The sequence below is a fragment of the Pogona vitticeps genome, chromosome 6 (assembly GCF_051106095.1).
Source record: "Pogona vitticeps strain Pit_001003342236 chromosome 6, PviZW2.1, whole genome shotgun sequence".
Taxonomy (NCBI): Eukaryota; Metazoa; Chordata; class Lepidosauria; order Squamata; family Agamidae; genus Pogona; species Pogona vitticeps.
Genome location: NC_135788.1, coordinates 76,285,670 through 76,307,539, shown reverse-complemented (window position 1 = coordinate 76,307,539; position 21,870 = coordinate 76,285,670). Strand labels below are relative to the sequence as shown.

Genomic DNA, 21,870 nt, shown 5'->3' with positions numbered 1-21,870 from the left:
TAAATTTTGTGCTTTACAGTAGGCAAGCCTTTGGAAGAATAGATTTTTAAACAATGCCTTGGTGCACCTTGAGGGCAAATTTTGTAAAGTTCTTGTGAAGCAGCATCTCTGCTCATGTGACCAAGGACAAGTAGAAGACCGTAGACATTATGTCGGCACTGTCCCTTTAATGAAGCAGTACAGAGGAGGACACTGGGCTGAATTTTGGCTAACTTCATGGATTCTGAAGTGTAATGTATTAATTAGCTGCTAGCACACACCTTTCCCTATACTAGTTATCAAACAACCACTTCTACTTTGCTTTCTTTTAAAAACAGGATTAGTAGTATTTATGTTAGATCTGCTGGAGCAGTGGTTCCTAACTTTAGGTCCCTAATTTTCTTGGACTAAAACTCCCAGAAGCCTAATTGTGCTGGCCAAGATTTCTGAGATTTGTAATTCAACATCTGGAAACCCAAGGTTGGGAACCACTGTGCTAGACAATTGGCTAAACTTAGTACCAGGCTTAGCTTTAGCATTTGAAATTTTTCATTAGAGATGCTACGTATCAATAAGTATTTTGTATTTATTTTATATTATAATTTCATAGGTATTCTGGGTTTTATTATTTTATATTTTTATTCCATGCATGAATTGTTAAATCTTAATTTGTGATCTGTGGTTATAACAATAAACTTACTTTAGAGTAAACAGAATATTGAAAAATCCCCAGAACTCTGATCATAGTGCCATGGCTAACTGAGAACTTGGAAAAGTTACTTTTTGGGATTACAACTCATAGAATCCCCCACTCGGCATGATCCTAGAATGATAGGTTATCCATTCTCTGGATGAACATCTACCCTGTTTTTGGTTGTTGTGGGTTTTCCGGGCTTTTTTCCCCATGTTCTGAAGGTTGTTCTTCCTAACGTTTCACCAGTCTCTGTGGTCGGCATCTTCAGAGGACAGCACTCTGTGCTCTGGTGTAGTTTGCTTAAGCAAACTACACCAGAGCACAGAGTGCTGTCCTCTGAAGATGCTGGCCAGAGACACTGGCGAAACATTAGGAAGAACAACCTTCAGAACATGGACAAAAAGCCCGGAAAACCCACAACAACCATTAGATCCCGGCCGTGAAAGCCTTCGCGAATATATCCTGTTTTTACTAAAATGCATCTGCCTAACATAATTGATCTTACCTTTTGAGTGTTCTTCCTAGTATATCATCAATGCTAATGAATACACGACCATTCCAGAGCAGCAGATCATGTGATTCTGTTTCTTAACAGTCTGTGGAAGTCACTACTCAAATACCTATGTTGGGGTGCTTTTTGTTTTGTTTTGTCCCCCTCTTTTAAAATTGATTTTATTAATACTATGCAATACAAAACAGAAAAAGAAATACCTAGCTTTAAAAAATATATAAAGTAATAAAAAATTCTTTACTTTTCTTCAGAGGAAAGATGCTGGTCACAGAGGCTGGTGAAATGTTAGAAAGAACAACCTTCAGAACACGGCCGAAGAGCCCAAAAAGCCCACAACAACCATAAGAAAATATATGCATAAACTGCATAGCACCACTTAAAAACTTAACAAATGTACCTATAATAGTACACCCACCACAGAAAGAGATTTTTCCCCCTCATCCCAATATTTGTGATGCCCCATATTTTCCAGAAAATAATTCTCTCATGTTTGGGTAATGGGCCTTCCACTTTAACTAATGCTATTATGCCTGTGGGGCCAGCTGAATTCAACTAGCCTTAATACATATGACCAATTTTGCCATTTTAAATGTTTATTTATGTAAATGTATTTTACTGCTTCTTGATCGCCCGAAAAACCCACAACAACCATTAGATCCCGGCTGTGAAAGCCTTCGCGAATACATTGCGAATATTGACTCTGAGACTAGAAATTAGGCCTTCTTGGTGGTTGCTCCCCACCTCTGGAAAAACTTCCCACCCAAAATCCACCAGGCACCTTCTCTGGGAACTTTTAAATGATCACTAAAAACATGTTTCTTTAGACAGGCTTTCCTGGACTTTACAACATAATAATACAGTGGTTGTTTTAACGTTTATATTATTAGTCCCACTGTCTTGCCTCCATATCATTTTAATTATTTTCACTTAAATCTGTTGGTGTATATGTGTTTCATTTTGATTTTATAATTATTATGTTTAAAGTTTTAAGTTGTTGTTTGATGTTATATGTGTTTAACGTGTAAACTGCCCAGAGTGGCCTTGGCAGCCAGATGGGTAAATGTCAAATAAATAAATAAATAAATAAATAAATAGGAACAGATACTATTTATGCCTTGTGGCATAAATAGCAAAACTACATTGAATTTAAACAAACTTTAATATAGTACTAGAAAGTTGCAATCAAGAGTTACTGAATATAGTTTTCATCTAGGTGTTTTGTATATGCCAATAAAGATTTTGATTAATTAATTGAAACAAATAAATAAACAAATAAAGCATCATATAAATGCTTTCTAGTTAAATGCAGTTAAATGCAACTGTGGTATTTGTAAGTTTGAAGCAAAACATATTTTAACTTTGTGTATGAAACACTATTAGTTAAGAAAAAATAGTGAACTAGTCATCCATATAACAAAAGTGAAAATGGATCAGTAACTCTTTTTAAGGAGAAACATGGGTTTAAAAATGTAAATAAATCAATAAACTTACTGTGGCACTCGGTTTCTGTCTTTGCACCTCGTCTATCACTGCTTTGTGCTTTGGGGCAATTTTCACATTCCACTTGGCCATACTTTCCATTATAGGATCCAGCAGGACACAAGGTGCAGATAGTATTAGATTTTGCACTGAATTGACCTGGTGGACATGTTACTGTTCAGAAAGAAATGGAAAGAGGGCAACAGAGATAAACAATGCTATTAGTCATTGTCATTCTTTTGATCTCCATTTCAGTTCCGAAATACAGAGTAGACATGTGAAAAACATAACAGGACATCCATTGAGGTTACCTACTACCCCTACGTGTGCAGTAAGGACAAAGGACTCTGATGGCTAGATCCCTATAACCAAGAGGTTTTTTTTTTAATCGGAAACTTTTTATTTCTGAAAAATTGCCACGGTTGATGATGTCCTCAGCCATATGCAGCATATGAAATCCTGTGAGCAGGATTTCAACCAATGTTTTATAAAAACAGACCAAACTGACTGAGATGTGTTCATGCCCAGTATATTTTATGTATACCTGGTAGTGATGGCTGCAGTACAAATATGTTTGAAAACAATAATTTGATCCAAGATAATAGAGTGGTTACCTACCTGTAACTATGGTTCTTCTAGTGGTCCTCTGTGAATCCACACAATAAACTGCATATAAACTGCACTTGCTCTGGATCCTCAGAATATTCTAGAGTTTTAAAAGCAAAGAAACATTAGTAGTACGTTGTCCCTTAATACGCATGCTCCACCTGCCCAAAGCCTCAGTTCCACTTGTCCGCTGTTGTCAGCGCTTTAGAGCGAAGAGCATGAGTGATGGACAGCGGGGAGGCCGGGTGGGATGTGTGGATTCACAGAGGATCACTAGAAGAACCATAGTTACTGGTAGGTAACCACTCTTTCTTCTGCGTGGCCTCTGAATCCACACAACTGGGTGACTAGCAAGCTCACTTACTGAAGGTGGGCTGTTACTCCAGTACTAATGTAAGCACAGCTCTACCAAAACTTGCTTACTTCTTGGCCCTAAGTCCAAACAATAATGAGTCACAAAGGTGGACGGAGTGGACCATGTGGCTGCTCTACAGATGTTTGAAATGTTAACACCATGCAGCAGGACCGTTGAAGTTGTCACAGATCTTGTGGAATGTGCTTTAAGAACCTCTAGAGGGGTTTTACTCAACAGTTCATAAGCCAAAGTAAGTGTAGACATGACCCACCAAGAAATCATCTATGAAGTTGTAGGAGAGCCTTTATGACGACCATGGAAACAAGTAATCAGGGAGAGGTGCGAAAGTCATTAATTTTGGAAGTATAAAAAGCCAAAGCATGGCGAACATCTGATGAGTGGAGCATGTGCTCAACATCTGAAGAAGGATTAGGAAACAATATAGGAAGAATTAATTGTTGATTGACATGAAAACTTGAAACAACTTTGGGCAGAAAGGAGACATCTGGGTACAGAATCACTTTATCTGGGAAGAACTGAAGGTAAGGTGTATCAGCCCAAAGTGCAGAGAGCTGACTTTCCCTTCTAGCAGAAGTTATTGCCACTTAAAAGATAGGAGTCAGAAGAAGCCATGGGCTCAAATGGTGGGTGTGCAAGAGCTTGCAAAACAACACACAAATAACATTGAGGAATACGAGGGTGGGAAGGTGGGCGTGTATGTTGTAAACCTTTCAAGAATATCTTCAGAGTAGGGTGTGAGAATAGATGGGAGGCCTCTGATCCCAGTGGTTGGAAGGAATAATGGCAGAAATATAGACTTTAAGGGTAGAAAAAGCCAAACCTTGGTCAAACAGGTAGCGTAAATATGAAAGAAGAGTATCAATAGATATAGGTACAGGACATAGGTCTCCTGATTTTGTAAATTTTAGGAAGCGATTCCATTTGTATGCATATAGAAGCTTTGTACTATAGATGGTTTTCTAGCTTTCTCCAACACTTCCCTAATCCTCCACACTGTCGTGTGTAGGGAGTTGAGGTCTGGGTGATAAATGCTGCCTGCTATTTGACCACAGTGCTATTAGAATGGCACTGGTGCAGACATGACGAATTTTGACTAGTGCTCTTTGGATTAGTGGGATGGGAGGAAATAGATAAAGAAGACAGTTCATCCACTCCATCATGAAGGCATCCCTGAGTGAAGCTTTGTCCATTCCTGCTTGAGAGCGAAACATGTCGCACTTGTTGTTGAGATGAGTTGTGAACATGTCTACTTCTGGAAAACCCCACCTCTCACAAATCGTTTTGCTGGATAGTATAGGACCTAGCCGTTTTCTTTATTTTGTGAAATGTCTCCACAATTTCATCGGTTTTCTCATTAAATAAGCCAATACCATCAAATGGTAGCTCCTCTATACGTGCCTTAGTGTCCTCTGCAATTTCTGACGATCTCAGCCACGCATGTCGTCTCAACAAGATAGCAGATGTCAGAGACTTAGATGCAACTTCAGCTGCATGGCGAGCAGCTAACATTTGGTGCTTGGCCACAGTTGATGCTTCAGTGTGGGCGTTAAGTAATATAGATCTATTCTCAGGGGCTGATTGAAAGGTGGGCAAAAACATGGCCCAAAGTTGCCTCTGATAGGTCCCTAAAGCAGCCTGGTAATTTGACACTCTTAGTAAAAATAAGGTAAAAGAATACATCTTATGTCCCTTCGTGGTTTGTAGGTGTCACTTTGGCTTTTCCTCCTGTCTTGGAGAGATTGGTCTGTACAATAATCGAATTAGGGGCAGGATGCTTAGAAAAGAGTAAGGTGTTGGTGCCATGCGCACTTTAATGCCCCTCCATTTTTCTAGAGATCTGCATCGAGGCGGCAGGCAGGTTCCAAGCCTCCTTAATAATATCCATAATGACAGGGATAAAGGCGAAACTAAGAGAGTGCGACTTTCCTTGGTCCATATCACCAAATACGATATCTTGTTTGGGGGGTGATGGTTGTTCAGCATCAAGCTGGAGTGATTTAGCCATGCGAGCAACCATTTGTGCATAAGATGTAACGTCTTGAGATGGGGAAGGAGGACATAAATCCCCAACATCAGAATCAGGTGTATTAATGTTTGGAGGAGCTTCCTCCGATGCATTAGAAAAAAATTATTCTTGGTCCGAGTCAGACGAGGCTGAAGATTCTCTTGGGGAAGAAATAGAGGTCGAAGGGGATAAATGGTGCCTTTTAGAAGCCTTAGTAGAAGCAGTTTGTTTAGAATCTTGTTGAATTTGAGGTGCAGCAAGTTGATGTCGAGAGACTTGCACCGGAGCCTTAGCATTGGCATTGGTCTTCTTAGTCATCAGTGCCATCTGTGTAGAGGAGTGCCGATTAGAAACCCAGTGTCCAGTTGTTTTGGACAATGGAATCTCAATGTCATGGCTGGATCTATGTTGACGTGTAGGTGGCGATGGTGATGACAAAGAGGATGAGACATAAACATATGTAACCCTTCTACTCCTGCCATAGTCTTCAATTTCATAAGATGGGTCGACATCGGAGTCATCTTGATATCGATGACCCTTAGTTTTACGTTCGACTTTGACATAAATAGGATTATCATAATCAGAAGAAGCTTGATGTCGAGAGCATCTAGGTAGCACCAACACCTCTCAATGTGATGATTGACGTTGAAGAGGAGAGATGTGCCTTCTTTTTGCAGTCTTCTTTCTAGGCCATGCCTGGTGCAGGGATTCCTCTGAATTCGACCGCCTTATCACAATCACCTACCTGGTAGATACAGGGCTAGAATGGGCAGAATCATGGCTAGAGATAACCTCAGCCTGTACTTGATCCAGAGTCTGGGGGAAGGCTTGGTATCAAAGCCGAGGCCTGTGTCACTCAGTGTAGAGTGGACGCATCCCCCTCAGAAATATAGTCATCAGGCATGTCTATAGACAACTCCTCTGGTATCAGGGAAGGCACTGAAGCCAAGATCAGTGGTATGTCACAAGGTTTGTCCTTATAGGGTTTGTCCTTTTTATTGGGCTCATCCGAAACCACATTTTTCAGGTTTTCTGTTGATGAATGCTTTGACGTCGTACCAGAAGGGAGAGTATAAGACTTCTTAGTAGGTTTTTTGGAGGACTTCAAAGGAGATTTATGCGAAGAATTAGAAGGTAATGAAGGTGTCATGGATTCAGGACGGGCGGGGGGGCGTCTGAGACGGAATCTGGTCCATAGCAGGTTTGGGGGGGGGGGAAGAGACTTACTCCAAAGAAAAGCCGTAAGTCTCTATTCGTGGGATTTCAATGCTGGCTTTGAGAGCTTCTTGCACTATGGACAGGCTTGAGGTTGATGTTCCTCCCCCAAACAATACAGACAATGGTTGTGACCATCAGTAAAAGGTATTTTAGCTTTACAAGAAACACACTGCTGAGGAGGCCATCAACCGGGAAGCCCCAAGATATGATAAAGACAAAGTGACTGATGGAACGGCAATCGAAATTCTTAGACGGTAGTGGGAACAAGTCAAAATCGCTAATCAAAGGGAGAAATGTTAAACAGTCCAAATCCAATCAATCCAAAATCAATCCATGAGAATAGTCCGTGTCGAAAAGGTGGGAAACTGTAGCCAAAAACAGTCCGAGTCAAATCAAGAGAATTATGGAAAAAGTAGTCCGTGTAGAAAAAGCAGGAAACAGTAAACAATCAGAGTAAAACCAGGGAAACAATGTACAACAGTCCAAAAGACAAAGCCGAAGTCAACAGATCTGTAACAAAATCGTTTAACCAAAATCAAAACAGAAAGAATGGCTCTAGTAAGGAGGTTCCAACCGCAAAGGTGGCAAAAAGGAACTGAGGCTTTGGGTGGGCAGAGCATGCGTATTAAGGGACAACGTACTACTAATGTTTCTTTGCTTTTTAAGCTCCAGAATATTCCGAGGATCCAGCGCAAGCACAGTTTATACCCAGTTGTGTTGATTCACAGAGGCCATGTAGAAGAACCATTGTTTTGAGTTAACTTTTAGCCTGTTAATTATACTTTGATATTTGGAGAAAAAAGCTGAAGTATGTAACTTTCAGTCACACACACACACACACACACACACAGAGAGAGAGAGAGAGAGAGAGAGAGAGAGAGAGAGAGAGAGAGAGAGAATTAGGATTGATTGAAAGACTTTCAATCTTAAGGTTAAACCATAAAGGATTTTTAGAAAGGATCTAAGAATGACAAAATTAGCAAACTATGAAAAAAAATCTAGAGATGGACACCAGTTACATGATATGTCTGCAGAGTACTGGCATTACTACCAATACTGGGCAGAGAAATTATTGTTATTACTAGTAACAATAATAACAGTCATATATATTTTATTGTCTCATGCTTCCCCCCCCCCAAAAAAAAACTGGCTATTTCTCTATCTCTTCTAGCCCTGTGATACTAGTTTATTTTCAATTTATGAAAAAAATTTCAAATGTTTCAAGCTTAATCATTTAAAAAGGGAAGAAAAGATAATACACAGGCAAAGGAAAGATATTGTATATTTCATTGCAAGTAGTATGTTAAATACATATTTATGTTAAAATACATACATTCTTGGTAACTCACCACAACATCCTGGACATGTGGTGTTATTGTTTAAGTCATTTATATTTTTCCCAAAACCTGGTTTGCAATGGTCTACTTTAACCCCGGTCAGAGTGCCAGGAACATAACTTAAATCATCACGGTGAGAAGAGTCAGTTTTTTGGACTTCAAAGAATTGCCTGATTTTGGTATATGCCTAGAACAGTAACAATTGAGAAAAATAACTACTTTAATATCGGCCAAACTGTGACCTGTGTGGAATGATAAACTATAAATACTATAAAATATTATCTAATGTTTCCTTTAGACCGACATGATGGATATTAGCATATGTATGTTTTGTAACAGGGGAAGCAGATTCTGAAACCTATTTGGGCATAATACTAGTAGAAAAGGTAGGATGAGCAAATGAGGCTTTTAAAAAATTATTGGGCTTCAGTTGTTCAGCAGGCCTGGTGAGGCTGGCTAGATCTGGTGAAGTCTTTGGGAACTCCTATGATTCCCCAGCAGTCCAGATGAGGAGACAATTGTAGGACAAGAACCAATGGAGGAGGGAAAAGTTTAATTTTGTTTGTGTGTATGAAGAGGCCACCCATACCAGTCCATTCTCAGGTGGCATCAAGATTCACTGGCCCTGTACTGAGGTGTTTGTACATGTGTTGAATTTATGCAATCTTGATGCATGAAAAAGCCAGGAGTGATGGAAGGAGACTAGGGGAGTGCTGGTAGATTGCAATGCATTGAGGCCCATTACGCCATTTGGAGCAAAGCATGAAAGAGAGTGTCAGAATTGTGATTTATGATGCACACGTTCCAGAAGGAGCAGCAGCAGTCTGGGAGAAAAATTGTGAGTTGCTGGTGAGGGTTCCACTAGTCCCTGCAGTAGTAGAAGGCCTGGAAAAACTCTTTAGTTGTCATGTATTCTGTAAAGAAGGTCACAGAGGATGTGAACCCTAGTGGGAATGGTGGCAACCAATTAAGATGAAGAGTACATTCTACCCATGCTTGCCTCCCTGTCAAATAATATTTTCCTTTTTGACTCTGGATCACCATATTATCTGGTTAGCTGGTTTTTATAAGGATTCTGAGCCCATTCATTTACATTCCCCCATAATACTCATCAGCTGGACCCAGAAACAGCACTAGTCTCCCTCCACACACTAGCCTTCTGCACTCCTGTGACATTTTCCCTCATCTTAGTTTTTGGTCTTCACATTTCAGGGAACTGAATGGTGCTAATCTGGCAAGCGAAGCCCTGGGTAGCACAGCAAATGGAGAGGAGTGCTAGAAGCTGCAGCCCAACAGTATCCAGAGGGCCACAGTTGCTGACTACAGGAGGAAATTCTGTATATAGGATGCTACTTAGAAGTTGTATTTGCATAGGGCTTCCGACTACACTGTTGATATAGTTTTAGATTGAGTAGTTATCACTCCCCCCAAGCTAGGCCACAGAAACAATTCATGAGACTGGCACATAGTTTTTAACCTATCTGGTGCATCTACTTTACCTCACTGCTGTCTTTTTCTCAACAAAAAGTGAGTGGGAACAGTATTCAGTCTGAAACTGTCAAGGTGGCCCATTAAATAAAAGCATATACTGTAACCCTTAGTGATAGAAAGATATTGGTAAAACAGATAGTACGAATTTACAGTGGGTTTGAGTACGTGTAAGTTTACCATAGCTATGTCATATAGCTTGAGTTCTCCAAAATACCATAGTCAATATTATACTCTGAACTTTTAACATATTCTTTACCTCTTTCATCTTGTTTGTAGAATTTTCACATTGAGAACTTCTGCAGATATCTGCTATAGTTAGCACTAAAGGATACACTACAAATTAAGAAAAGATAGAAATGTTAATATTTTAACTGGATTGTTCTGTGATACATTATTCCAGTAGCAGTCCCGTAAGATAAAATCCACATCTAACAAAATAGTGACTTTATCACAGTTAAGAATCCATTTGCAGTTCATTCGTAAGCTGTAAGTTTTACATAGTGGTGAGATTATTGGACAGCATTCTTGGTTGTTTTAAGTTGGTTGATTTGCCACTGTCAGGATTCAGTCAGATCTGCTCAAATCTGCTTGGTGAAACAGTGAAAATAACGGAGCACCTCTTAACTATGGGATGATGTTATTTTACATCATTGCCACAAATCAGTCATTAGGTTCTGTAACTGATTTCATAAACCCACAACAAACCATCCTAACTAGTTCAACTTTTATTTAGGGAGGTAATGGTATTAAGTTAGTGACATGGACTGCATAGTGTACAGACTCTTACGTGAGACTTTTTTTAACTGATGCAGTTTCAATATTTTTGTCTCATTGTAAGGCTCTGCTGATAATTCTTGTAGGTGGTGCACTAAAGTGAATGAGGAGACTGTCATGGCTCAAAAAACCACTGTTACTCAGAAGACAGAGCACATACACATGAAAGCTATAATCTTTGCCTTTATGTTATATTTATTATCCCTACACTTTAGCTCCTTTTCTTCAGGCTCAGTGTAGAGTGCAGAAGATGCTGGAGACAGGGTGACCTGCAAAAGTTCACATAGGCTTTTGATCCTTAATTTGCTTTCATATAGACCATGGTGGTCAACTTTGATGGGTGTGAGAGACAAATTTTAAATGTTGTGTAAGGCTCCCAAGTTGCTGATAGTGGCCACTAAAAATACAGTAAAGCCAATTGGAAGTTCCCAGATACTAACTTCCAGTTTTTATTTGTGATGGAATAAGAGGCTTTAGGGGCCCTCCAAGGTGATGAAAGAAGAAAATAGTTGGAAAATAGCACTTGGTTGGGATTTTCTTTAATGGAGTGGAAATGAGGGGTAGCACTGGAAGATTATAAAATGTCCCTGGGGCATCCATACTTTGCCCATTACTGCCATAGACAAATTCAGAAATAACACTTAAACTGCAGCAAGTATCAGCTTTTAAACTAGTCTTGCCTCACAAACCTTTTTGAATTCTTTGAAAAGGTCAACAGGCATGTGGATGTGGGCAAACCAGTGGATATTGTTTATCTGGATTTTCAGAAGGAATCTGACACGGTCCCTCACCAAATGCTGCTGAGAAAACTTTACAGTCAGGGGATAAGAGGGTAGCTCCTCTTATGGACTGAGAATTGGTTTAAAACCAGGAAACAGAGACAGGTGAAAAGCAGTGTGCCCCAGGGATCTGTCCTGGGACCAGAACTTTTCAACCTGTTTATAAATGACCTGGATACAGGAATAAGCAGTGAGGTGGCCAAGTTTGCAAATGACACGAAACTTTTCTGGTTGGTGAAGACCAGAAGGGATTGTGAAGAGCTCCAGAACGATCTCTCCTAACTGGGAGAATGGGCAGCAAAATGGCAAATGCGTTTCAAAATAAGAAAATATAAAGTAATGCACATTGGGGCAAAAAAATCAAAACCTTATCAGCTGATGGGTTCTGAGCTGCCCCTGATGGATCAGGAAATTTATTTATTTATTGGACTTCGACTTGGTGTGCTGGCAGTGAAGAAGGCCAATTCCATGCTAGGGATAATTAAAAAGGGGATTGAAAATAAAGCAGCCAACATTATAATGCCATTGTACAAAATGCTGGTAAGGCCACACCTGAAGTACTGTGTACAGTTCTGATCGCCACACCTCAAAACAGTGGAACTGGAAAAGGTGCAGAAGAGAGCAATCAAAATGATTAATGGGCACCTCCTTTATAAGGAAAGGCTACAGCGTTTGGGGCTCTTTAGTCTAGAGAAAAGGCAACTGAGGGGGGGACATGATTTAAATGTAAAAAATTATGCAGGGGATGGATAAAGTGGATAGATATAAGCTCTTTTCCCTCTCACACAATACTAGAACCAGGGAATATCTACTCCAATTGAATGTTGGGAGAGTGAGAATAAACAAAAGAACATATTTCTTTACCCAGAGTGTTGTTAGTCTGTGGAACTCCTTACCACAGGATGTGGTGATGGTATCTGGCCTAGATGCCTTTAAAAAGGGATTGGACAGATTTCTGGAGGAAAAGTCCATTGCAGGTTACAAGCCATGATGGGGATGTATAACCTCCAGGCTTAAAAGGAAGGTACCTCAAAATGCCGGATGCAGGGGAGGGGTATTAGGAGACAGGTATCTAGTTGTCTCGTGTGCTCCGCGAGGCATCTGGTGGGGCCACTGTGAAATACAGGGAGCTGGACTAGATGGACCCTTACCCTGATGCAGCAGGGCTACTCTTATGTTAATGAAGATGTCATTAATTTGTAACTGCTTGATATCTCACTGAGTAGGAGGACCATGTTGGGTAGGAAGGTCAATTCCCCACTGTGTTGCTTGGGAGAAGTGGCAGAGCTTGTGGCCTTGGGCAAGGTACATAGTCCCAAAAAACACTTAAATTAAAGGAATGGTAAACTATTTCTGAGTACTTTATACGTAGAAGACCATGAGAATGGTCACCATTAGATGGAACCAACTTGGTGGCATGCAATTATTATTACAGTATTATATTTCCTGGGCTCTAGATGTTTACTACATCTTCCACATCAAGCACACCAATTTGCCGCTTTATTGTGTATTCAGTTGTGACAGTTACATCCAATTTGGCCATGTGGTAGGCCAGCAAAAGTTGGAAACATCTGATGGATTGAACTTGCCATATTTGGCTTTGTGGAATGATACAAACATTCTGTGCACTCTCCACAGCTTCTATTGTGTGATACCATTTTGAATGAGTACTAGACAGTCGTTATATTAAAAATAAGTTGTCTGCTATCTGCAAACTAAAGACCAGTCTCAACAAACTCATCAGTCAGTTTTTCTGCCTTGCAATCCAGTCCTTCTGCTTTTAATTCTCACTTATCTACATATGCAAAAATATAGAACATCCTCTATCCTTACCCTTTATACCAACATAGGATTCATCATTCCATATCAAGTTCAGTTAGCTGATTATAAAATATACGGTAAGTGTTACGATATTGCATATTTATGATATGGTTACAGATCATATTATTGTGGCTATATCTTATGACTCAAGCTTTTAATCGACAAACTTGGCTAAAATATATTTATTGTGGACAAATGTCATTCCTTTTATGTATGGACTTTCTGCATTTTATATGATAAATATTTTAGATGATAAAATATTACATAATAACAGTAATATAGAAGTAGTAAATAAAGCTTTCTCCTTACCTACAAAGTGAAGGGTAAGCTTATGTGTTATCTTTTCCAATGTATCTGTTGCAGTATGACACTGTGTAGTCCACTGCTTCAGCTCACGATCCAGATTAGAAATTAAACTCTCCAGTTTCTGGAAGAGATACTTTTCAAATGAAGCAACTGTGCTGGTTTCACAGGTTCCAACTGTGAATTCAGATGACAGATGTATACTTTTCCATGGCATGTGATACACTATTTAAAATTAAAGGAAAATATTTTCTCTTAGTAAAATATCTGCTGTTGCAGTATTTATTTTCTAGTCAGTTAAATTCTTAACTGCCTATCCTGTCCTGCCCTTCCATGCCTCCCTCCGTCCATCTGTCCGTCCGTCCATCCGTCCATCCGTCCTTCTATCTATCTATCTATCTATCTATCTATCTATCTATCTATCTATCTATCTATCTATCTATCTATCTATCTATCTATCTATCTATCTATCTATCTATCTATCTATCTATCTATCTATCTATCTATCTATCTATCTATCTATCTATCAAAACTGCAGCTATAAACTGTGTTAATCACCTTTCTGCCCATCAAAGTCCTCAAAACTGATGCACAATAAAATAAATAAATGCATTATCTAAAAGCATTTAAAATAATCTTTAAAATCAAATTTTAAAGCCAGTTTTAAAAACAGGGAATAGTATATTTTGAGCTTCTGTCACAAGATCAAAAAGGATGGAATCAGATTTTGATGGGGAGGTAGTTCAACAACTGAGTTGTTATTATTATAAAGAAAGTTGTATCTTATGTACTTATGAAGCAGATGACCTCCAATAAAGCACAGTATTTTTCTCTTTCAGAAATCAGAGTTGAGCTCAACTCATACGTTTACATGAGGTGAAGGCTAAGCTGTAAGAAGGATACATTATTGTGTTCATGTTTAGAGACAGATCCTGCGTACTACAAGATGTTACTCATAATTTTTCCCCACACAACAACTTATGTGCTATTGATAGTTTTCTCTTGGAAAATGCATTCCAGAATTAGGTGCATTTTATCAAAAGCTAGTCCTAGCCAAGTGGAGAGATTGGGGAACCAGAATTTTCATCCCATATTTGCCACTCTACATAGTTTGTTTAGGTAAAAGGCAGAATTAGAGACTTCAAGCTTTCAGATGATAGCAGGATTAAGAGGCAGAATTGTAATGTCAATGATTGATAGCAATAATTAAAAGTTGCTGAAAATAATAAAAGCACAGTACCCACTAGTCTTCCCATGGAGAGATAATATGGACAGCTGTCATCAGCCATAACTGTACTATGGGTAGTCATGACTATCAAGAAAAGACATGGCTCACTCGCAAAGCAAGGAGGGCAATACATAACTCTATAGATATCCACAAGATGGCACTCTTACCATCTTTTGTTGCTGTCCTTTTTAAAGTGCTTGTATTTCATGCGCTGTTCTACTGAAGACCCAATTCACTTGATATTAAACAGGTAGCAACATCTATGTCAACAACTCATTGCTACCCACAGGAAGGTAGTGAGGAGAAGACTAAATAGTTGTCTCCTTTCCCCTGACAATACATGAGAGGATGGTAAAGAAATGAAGAGAGGACTCCTCAGCCAGGAACTACCCAGGCATCCCCTTCCACACACAACAGTGCTTCCTCTACAGTTTGTTTCTGGGAATGTTAAATTATAATAATAAACTCAGAAGAAAGAGAGGTAAGGTGCCATGGCATGAGATCCTAAGAAGAAAAGGAATCCAAGATGGGTGGGAGTTCCTAAAAAGTAAAACTACAACTCCAAACAATTCCATCAAGAAAAAGAGTTGGAAAATAGCAAAAAAGACCAACATGGCTTCACAAAAAGCTCTGGGAGGATCTGAAAACAAAGAAGACACATATAGGAAGTGGAGGGAAGTCCAGGCTACAAAGAAAGAGTACAGTCAAATTGCAAGGATGCCATCCTTAGGAAGGCAAAACTGAACTGAGGTTAGCAAGAGATGCTCAAATCAACAAAAAGCATGCTTCATGTATGTGCAGAGCGGAAGACAAAGAAAATAAACAGTGGCACAGCTACTTAGTGGGGATGGGGAAATGATAAGACAACAAAAGAAAGGCAGAAGGGCTCAATTCCTATTTTAGCTTGGTCTTTTCTCAAAAGACAGTCTATAACAGTCCAGGCAAATGTGAAGTACAAAGGGAATGGATAGGTTGTTGTAGGTTTTTTGAGCTGTTTGGACATGTTCTGGAAGTTTTTCTTCCTAACGTTTCACCAGTCTCTATGTCAGGCATCTTCAGAGGACAGGAGTTAGAACTCTCTGTGTGTTCTGGTGTAGTGTGTGGGATAGTTGAGTATTTGTAGCTGTGGGATCAGCTTTTTGTCCTTTTCAGGAGATTGGGTGATTATGGCGATCAGGCTGCTTTTTTATGGGTGTAGATAATCTGTCACTGTTGTTGATGGGTGTTGTTAGCTACTCTTTTGTGTGCAGTGATCACTAGTCCTTGTGGCTGGGTAGAGTTTGTTGACCTTTTTGCAGGCTGTATTTTTCAGTGCTGGGAGCCAGGCTTTGTTTAGTTTTAGACTTTCTTCTTTTTTGTTGAAGCTTTGCTGAAGTTTGTGGATTTCAATGGCTTCCCTGTGTAGTCTAACATAATGATTGCTGGTGTTGTCCAGTACTTCTGTGTTTTGAAATAGGATATCATGTCCAGCTTGTTTCAGGGCATATTCAGCTACTGCCGATTTTTCCAGTTGTTTTGGTCTGCAGCATCTTTCATGTTCTTTGACTCTGGTGTGGATCCTGTGTTTTGTAGTCCCGGCCGTGAAAGCCTTCGAGAATACATGGAATGGGTAGGATTGCAGCTTGAGCTTGATAAACAAATAGTCAAGGAATACTTTACTACTTTGAATGAGTTCAGATTCCCAGGGATGGCTGACCTGCATCCAAGGATATTGAAGGAACTGGCTGAAGAGAACTACTGTCTATTATTTCCTTGAAATCATAGATGATGGGTGATGTGCCGGATGACTGGAAGAGGGTTAACTTTGTTCCTATCTTCAAAAAGGAAGAATTGGGGAACTAGATTGGTCAGCCTGACATCAATCCCAGGGAAAATTCTGGAGCAGATTATAAAGCAGTCACTTTGCAAGCACCATGAAAACTAAGCAGTAATTACTAGAAGCCAACATGGATTTATCAAGAACAAATCCTGCCAGACTAATCTGATCTCATTTTTTGATCTGGTAACCTCTGGTAGATGGTGGGAATGGTGTAGATATAATATATCTTGACTTTAGAAAAGCTTTTGACAAAGTGCCCCAGGATATTCTGATTAGCAAACTAAATAGGTGTGGGCTGGATACAACAACTGTCAGGTTACAGAATTGTATTCAGAGAATGCTTATCCATGTCTCCTTCTCAGACTGGGAGGAGGTAATAACTGAGGTACCATAAGGCTCAGTGCTCTTCAACATTTTTATTAATTACTTGGATGGGAATGGAGGGAATACTTATCAAATGTGCAGATGACACAAAGATCGATGCAATAGGGAGGGTTGCAGCACTGGAGGCATTCAATAGAAAATTAGACAACCATCAGATCTGCTTTGATTTGGATCTCTGCATTCAGCAGGGGATTTGATTGACGTGATTTGTCTCATAGGCCCTTTCCAATTCAAATATTTTATGATTCTATTATACAATTATATAATCCCTGACCGCAGCAATGCTAGCTACAAGTGGAAGCTGACGTCTGAAACACCTTTCATTTCAAAGGATGAAAACTCCTGCCTTGGACCACTGACCTTAGAACTCAATCAGCCTCAGTTAGAGGATTTCATCCTTTGGTGTGGCAAATACTATATGCATTTAAGTATCTTTGGAGAACAGCAAGGAACAATGGGAGAGTGAGTCCTCATATTCCTGTTATGCATCCCACCAAGGCAAGATACAGACTGTACACATCACTCAATGGTTATTTCAGCTGTGAGGGAGACTGATCCCTCAACAATTTAAAAGCACCTTGGAAGGATGGATGAAATTAGGTTGAGACATTCTATTGGGTATCCAGCTGCTGCTCACGCTGAAGAATAAATTATCCTCTTCTGCAGCAGTTTCATGCTGGAGGGAATGGGAAAAAATCAATTTATAGATATCTGCCAGCAACTCCTAATTGGACCTCCAATTATAGATTAATTTTTGAGATATAATAGAAGCAATTCTTTAAATGTATGGTATATATCTTACCTAACATGACAACTATTACAAATTATATGCTTTACAGATATGCTTATGCAGTAGGATCCCCATACCTGTAGGATCAGTATCCATGGTTTCACTTAGCCACAGTCTGAAAATATTAAAATTTTAAAAGAAAAAAATTCAGATTTTTTCACATGTATTAACAGAACCGGCCACTAAAGAGAGCCAGAGATCATGCTACAAATACTTGGTAGTGGCCAGTTCTGGTAATGCATGCGAAAAAATTGTTCTTTTTTTACTTTTACCATCCTATATATATAGTGTTCACTATTATCTGCAGTTTTCAGTATCCGCAGGGGCTTGGAACCAATCCCCAGCAGATATGAGGGGTCCTACTGTACAACTGAAAGGCCCTATTATGCTTTTTTATGCGTCATGATGTTAAATAATTAGTAAAAACCTATTTACCATAGACCATAAAATGGATTTCTGAAGTCAGTTGTTTACCATGGTATATATACTTCACTTTGCAAGTATAATGTCCCGAATCACTGGCCTCAATATTATAAATATCCAAGCTTCCAACGTTAGTTAAAAGAAATCGGTGTGATTCTACAAATAAAAACACACAATCAAACATATTAACAGTGTGACATAAAAGCAGTAATGTAAAACACCCAATTAGGAAGTTACAGAAACAGTGAATTATAATTTTTAAAGACTGTTAAGGTCTTCTAGTCTCATGTTCAGCAGTATAATGGAATGCTCCATAGTAAATCCCTCCTAGTATGCATTTTCATACAAACCTTGATTTTTTAAAACAAATATCCTAATGTCTCATAAAAAATTAAAGGGGAAATCAAAATGCAGCATGTGTATCTAAAGATAAAAAAAAATAAAGGTAGCTCAGTCCCATGCTTATATTATGGCAGGTGTCTGTCACTAAAGCTGGAATTATGATTATAATCACAAGCCATTCTGCATACTCCAACAGTCAACAGAAGACAAAACGATGCTAACAGAAAGTTTAACAATGCCAACAGACACTCCCATATCACTTGTCTACAGTGGAGTTAATTTTATACCAGTTAGAAGCATGGAACTTCATCTTTAGGAAGAGTAGAATTTGGAACAACAGACCAGTTTTTGCTAATCAGGATGAGAGAGATCTTTTCATATTCCTACTTCTGCAAGCAGCTTTCCTATCTCTTCAACTGAAATTCAGGGGACTTTCCTACAGCTCACAGCTAGAATGGGTGAGGATATCAATTAAATCTGGGTAAAAAAGTGAGTTTGAATCCAGGAGATCCAAGGCTAACAGCACTGTGCCTTCCTGTTCTATAGTTCTAAGATGATGCTGATGCTGTTTTAGGGCCTACCACCAGGAAAAATACTTCTGGTGATCATTCTATGCCTCTTGGGTGAACACAACACTCTGCGGGTGAAAAAGCTCTTCTGCTCAAGCCCAGCCTCCTTCAGCAACCTACCCTGTTTCCCGGAAAATAAGACCTAACTTGAAAATAAGCCCTAGTAGGATTTTTCAAGATGCTCGTAATATAAGCCCTACCCCCAAAATAAGCCCCAGTTAAGTGAAACCCTGCCCTCTATCATTGTGCAGCAACCCGAAGAAGATGACATGACTGTATTTGAATAAATGTAGACTGTTGTACATGGAAAAAATAAACCATCTCCTGAAAATAAGCCCTCATGCAATTTTGGAGCAAAAAATTAATATGTCTTATTTTGGGGGAAACACGGTAGATATTATTCCAGTCTCCCAGAGGAAAACCGTTTCTTCCCTGTCTCAACATCTTAGGACCTACAGTGGTGCCTCGACTTACAAACTTAATCCGTCCCAGAAGATGTTTGCAACTTGAAATGTTCTTAAGTCGAATCAGCATTTCCCATTGAAATGCATTGAAACCCAATTAATCCATTCCGGCTGTTTTTTATTTGTACTGTATGTAGAGGCGCCGGTTGAAAGTCGAAGCATTCATTCCCATAGGAACTAATGCAAAACTGGTTAATCCATTCTCTACCACTAGGGGGAGATTTTTTTAAGCTAAGATGATTTAGGTTAAAAAAAGAACAGGAAAGGAGGGAGGGAGGGAACAATGGGGAAAAGAGGAAAGAAAGAAGGTCATCACTGGGGCACACAGACCCTTCAGACAAAGGTTTGTGCTTTTAAGCACAAAAAGAGACAAGAGAGAGAGAGAGAAGACAATGGGGGGAGAGAGAGAGTTTGGAGTCTAAAACACATTTTAAACCCACACATGCTAAACCCACACATTTTAAACCCACATATTTTACACCAACACCTTTTAAACCAAACACCTTTTCAACCAAACCAATCACCTTTTCAGCAAAACATATTTTAAACCAAACCAAGCACCTGGGGAGCATAGAGAGAGAGAAGAGAATTGGAGGGGGGGGGAGACTTGAGAATAAACTCCATTTTAGAGCACAATATCCAGCACAGACCCTTGCAAAAAATTTCTGATTTTAAAACCAAAAGACTAAAATCCATTTTAAAGCTCACCAGCCAGCACATACCCTTGCAGAAAGGGTCTGCAAGACCCATCAGAGCACAGAAACATAACCCCCCCTTAGCCCAAACCCAAGCTGCAAAACCCCTGTACAGTAAATACAGTGTACTCACTCAGAACAGGCAGTCTTTCTGTTTTAAAAAAGAAAGTCACAAATAAATAAATAAATAAATAAATAAATAAATAAATAAATAAATAAATAAATAAATAAATAAATAAATAAATAAATAAAATTAACCCCATCCCCAAAAATACAGTAGAGTACCAGGCAGTCTGAAGTCTCTCTCTGTGTCCATACTCTTTAACCGCTGGGGTGAGCAAGGTAGCAGACAAGCAGCCTCTTTGCTGGCCAATGGTTAACTGAAAGTTGAAATTTCCTGCTTTCCCCGCCGGTTTTTCTGTTCATAAGTCAAAGCTCAGTTCAAATCAAAGCAAAATTTTGCGACTGAAGCTGTTCGTAAGTTGAAATGCTCGTATGTAGGGGCATTCGTAAGTCAAGGCACCACTGTATATAGACTTCTGCTTACACTGGTGTAAAAACATGCCTACAGCATCCATTTCCTGTATTATAATAATCTAAAATTAAGCTACATAGGAAGCTTTGTTATACTCCTATCCATGTCTAATTTATGAATAGTTCTGCACTGTGTATTGCCTAACTGATGGTAATTTTAACACACATTTTACATTAAATAAAGTCATGATGGGAGACACAGCAAATAAGGGTTCCCTGGTTCCTAAATCACTGCACTTTGTACAGGTCACCACTCAGCCATGGTGAGATTACACAGGTGGAGCAAAAAGCCTTGGCAGGGACCCAGATTCCTTACATTTTTAAAACAAATATCCTAATGTCTGCTCCTGGTTTTAAGGTTACAGACTTTTGAACCATGGTCAGCTTCATTCCTAGCACTGTTGCGTCAATCAAAAACAGGATATTATAATAAACATGAGACTAATTACTTGGGGGAAAAGACCTTGGTGCAATTTTTCCTCATTTTTAAAATATTTCCATATGGACTTAGAACACCACACACACCTCTCCTTGTCCCTGGCAGTAGAAATACAATAATAAGAAATTAAATAACTCACACTTTGCTGCCCTTTCACACAAAATGTGCTCTTCGGCACCTGAAATTTGTCTCCCTGCCTGGAGACCCAGGCAAGCACAACAATTTCCTGAGATTTCAGCCAGTGCCCTGACAATCTTAGATTCCCTGTCAGTTCAGCAGAGGATCAAGGGCACTCCCATACATACAATACTACAGGTAACAATACTCTCTAGATTTCTGACTCTGTCCTATAAGTACTGCTGGCACACAAGCATCCTAGAAAACTGCTATGCTTTTTTACTGCTCATTCCCCACAGTTGTACAGGTATACCATGTTGTGAGTAGCATGACCCACACTGTTGGAGTAAAGGAGACAAATTTTACACCATTGCTTCTCCATGAAGCATCCTTACAACTCTTTCAGCCCATTGGAGCTGCAGAGAAAGACATATATTGCAACTATGCTCGTTTTTAGTTATAATTGGGGAAAAACTTTTACCTTTGGTTATGCTTCCTCGGGGTCCAGTCCACTGGTACTGAGGATCTGTAATTTTCTGCATTAGTAACTTCTCAGTCAAACAGTTCAGAACTACATTTTCTGAATAAATAGGAACATATACTGCAACTGCAGCAGAAAAGAATATTTTAAATGCAATACATAAATACACTGAGAAAAAAATAATACATATCAATGAAGGAATTACATCCAGC

At 39.3% G+C, this 21,870-nt stretch overlaps 1 protein-coding gene across 1 annotated transcript in view; it reads right to left on the bottom strand.

Annotated features, from left to right (window-relative positions):
- LOC110086074 (zona pellucida-binding protein 2) overlaps positions 1 to 21,870 on the bottom strand; it is a 27,851-nt gene extending 5,981 nt beyond the window's left edge. Inside the window, exons 1-6 of the mRNA XM_073003910.2 lie at positions 21,659 to 21,870; positions 18,030 to 18,173; positions 13,380 to 13,598; positions 9,953 to 10,029; positions 8,218 to 8,392; positions 2,676 to 2,837 (exon numbers count right to left, since the gene is read on the bottom strand). Of these exons, the coding sequence (XP_072860011.2) occupies positions 2,676 to 2,837; positions 8,218 to 8,392; positions 9,953 to 10,029; positions 13,380 to 13,598; positions 18,030 to 18,173; positions 21,659 to 21,719 (838 nt within the window). The 5' untranslated portion in view covers positions 21,720 to 21,870. The remainder of the gene's footprint in view (positions 1 to 2,675; positions 2,838 to 8,217; positions 8,393 to 9,952; positions 10,030 to 13,379; positions 13,599 to 18,029; positions 18,174 to 21,658) is intronic.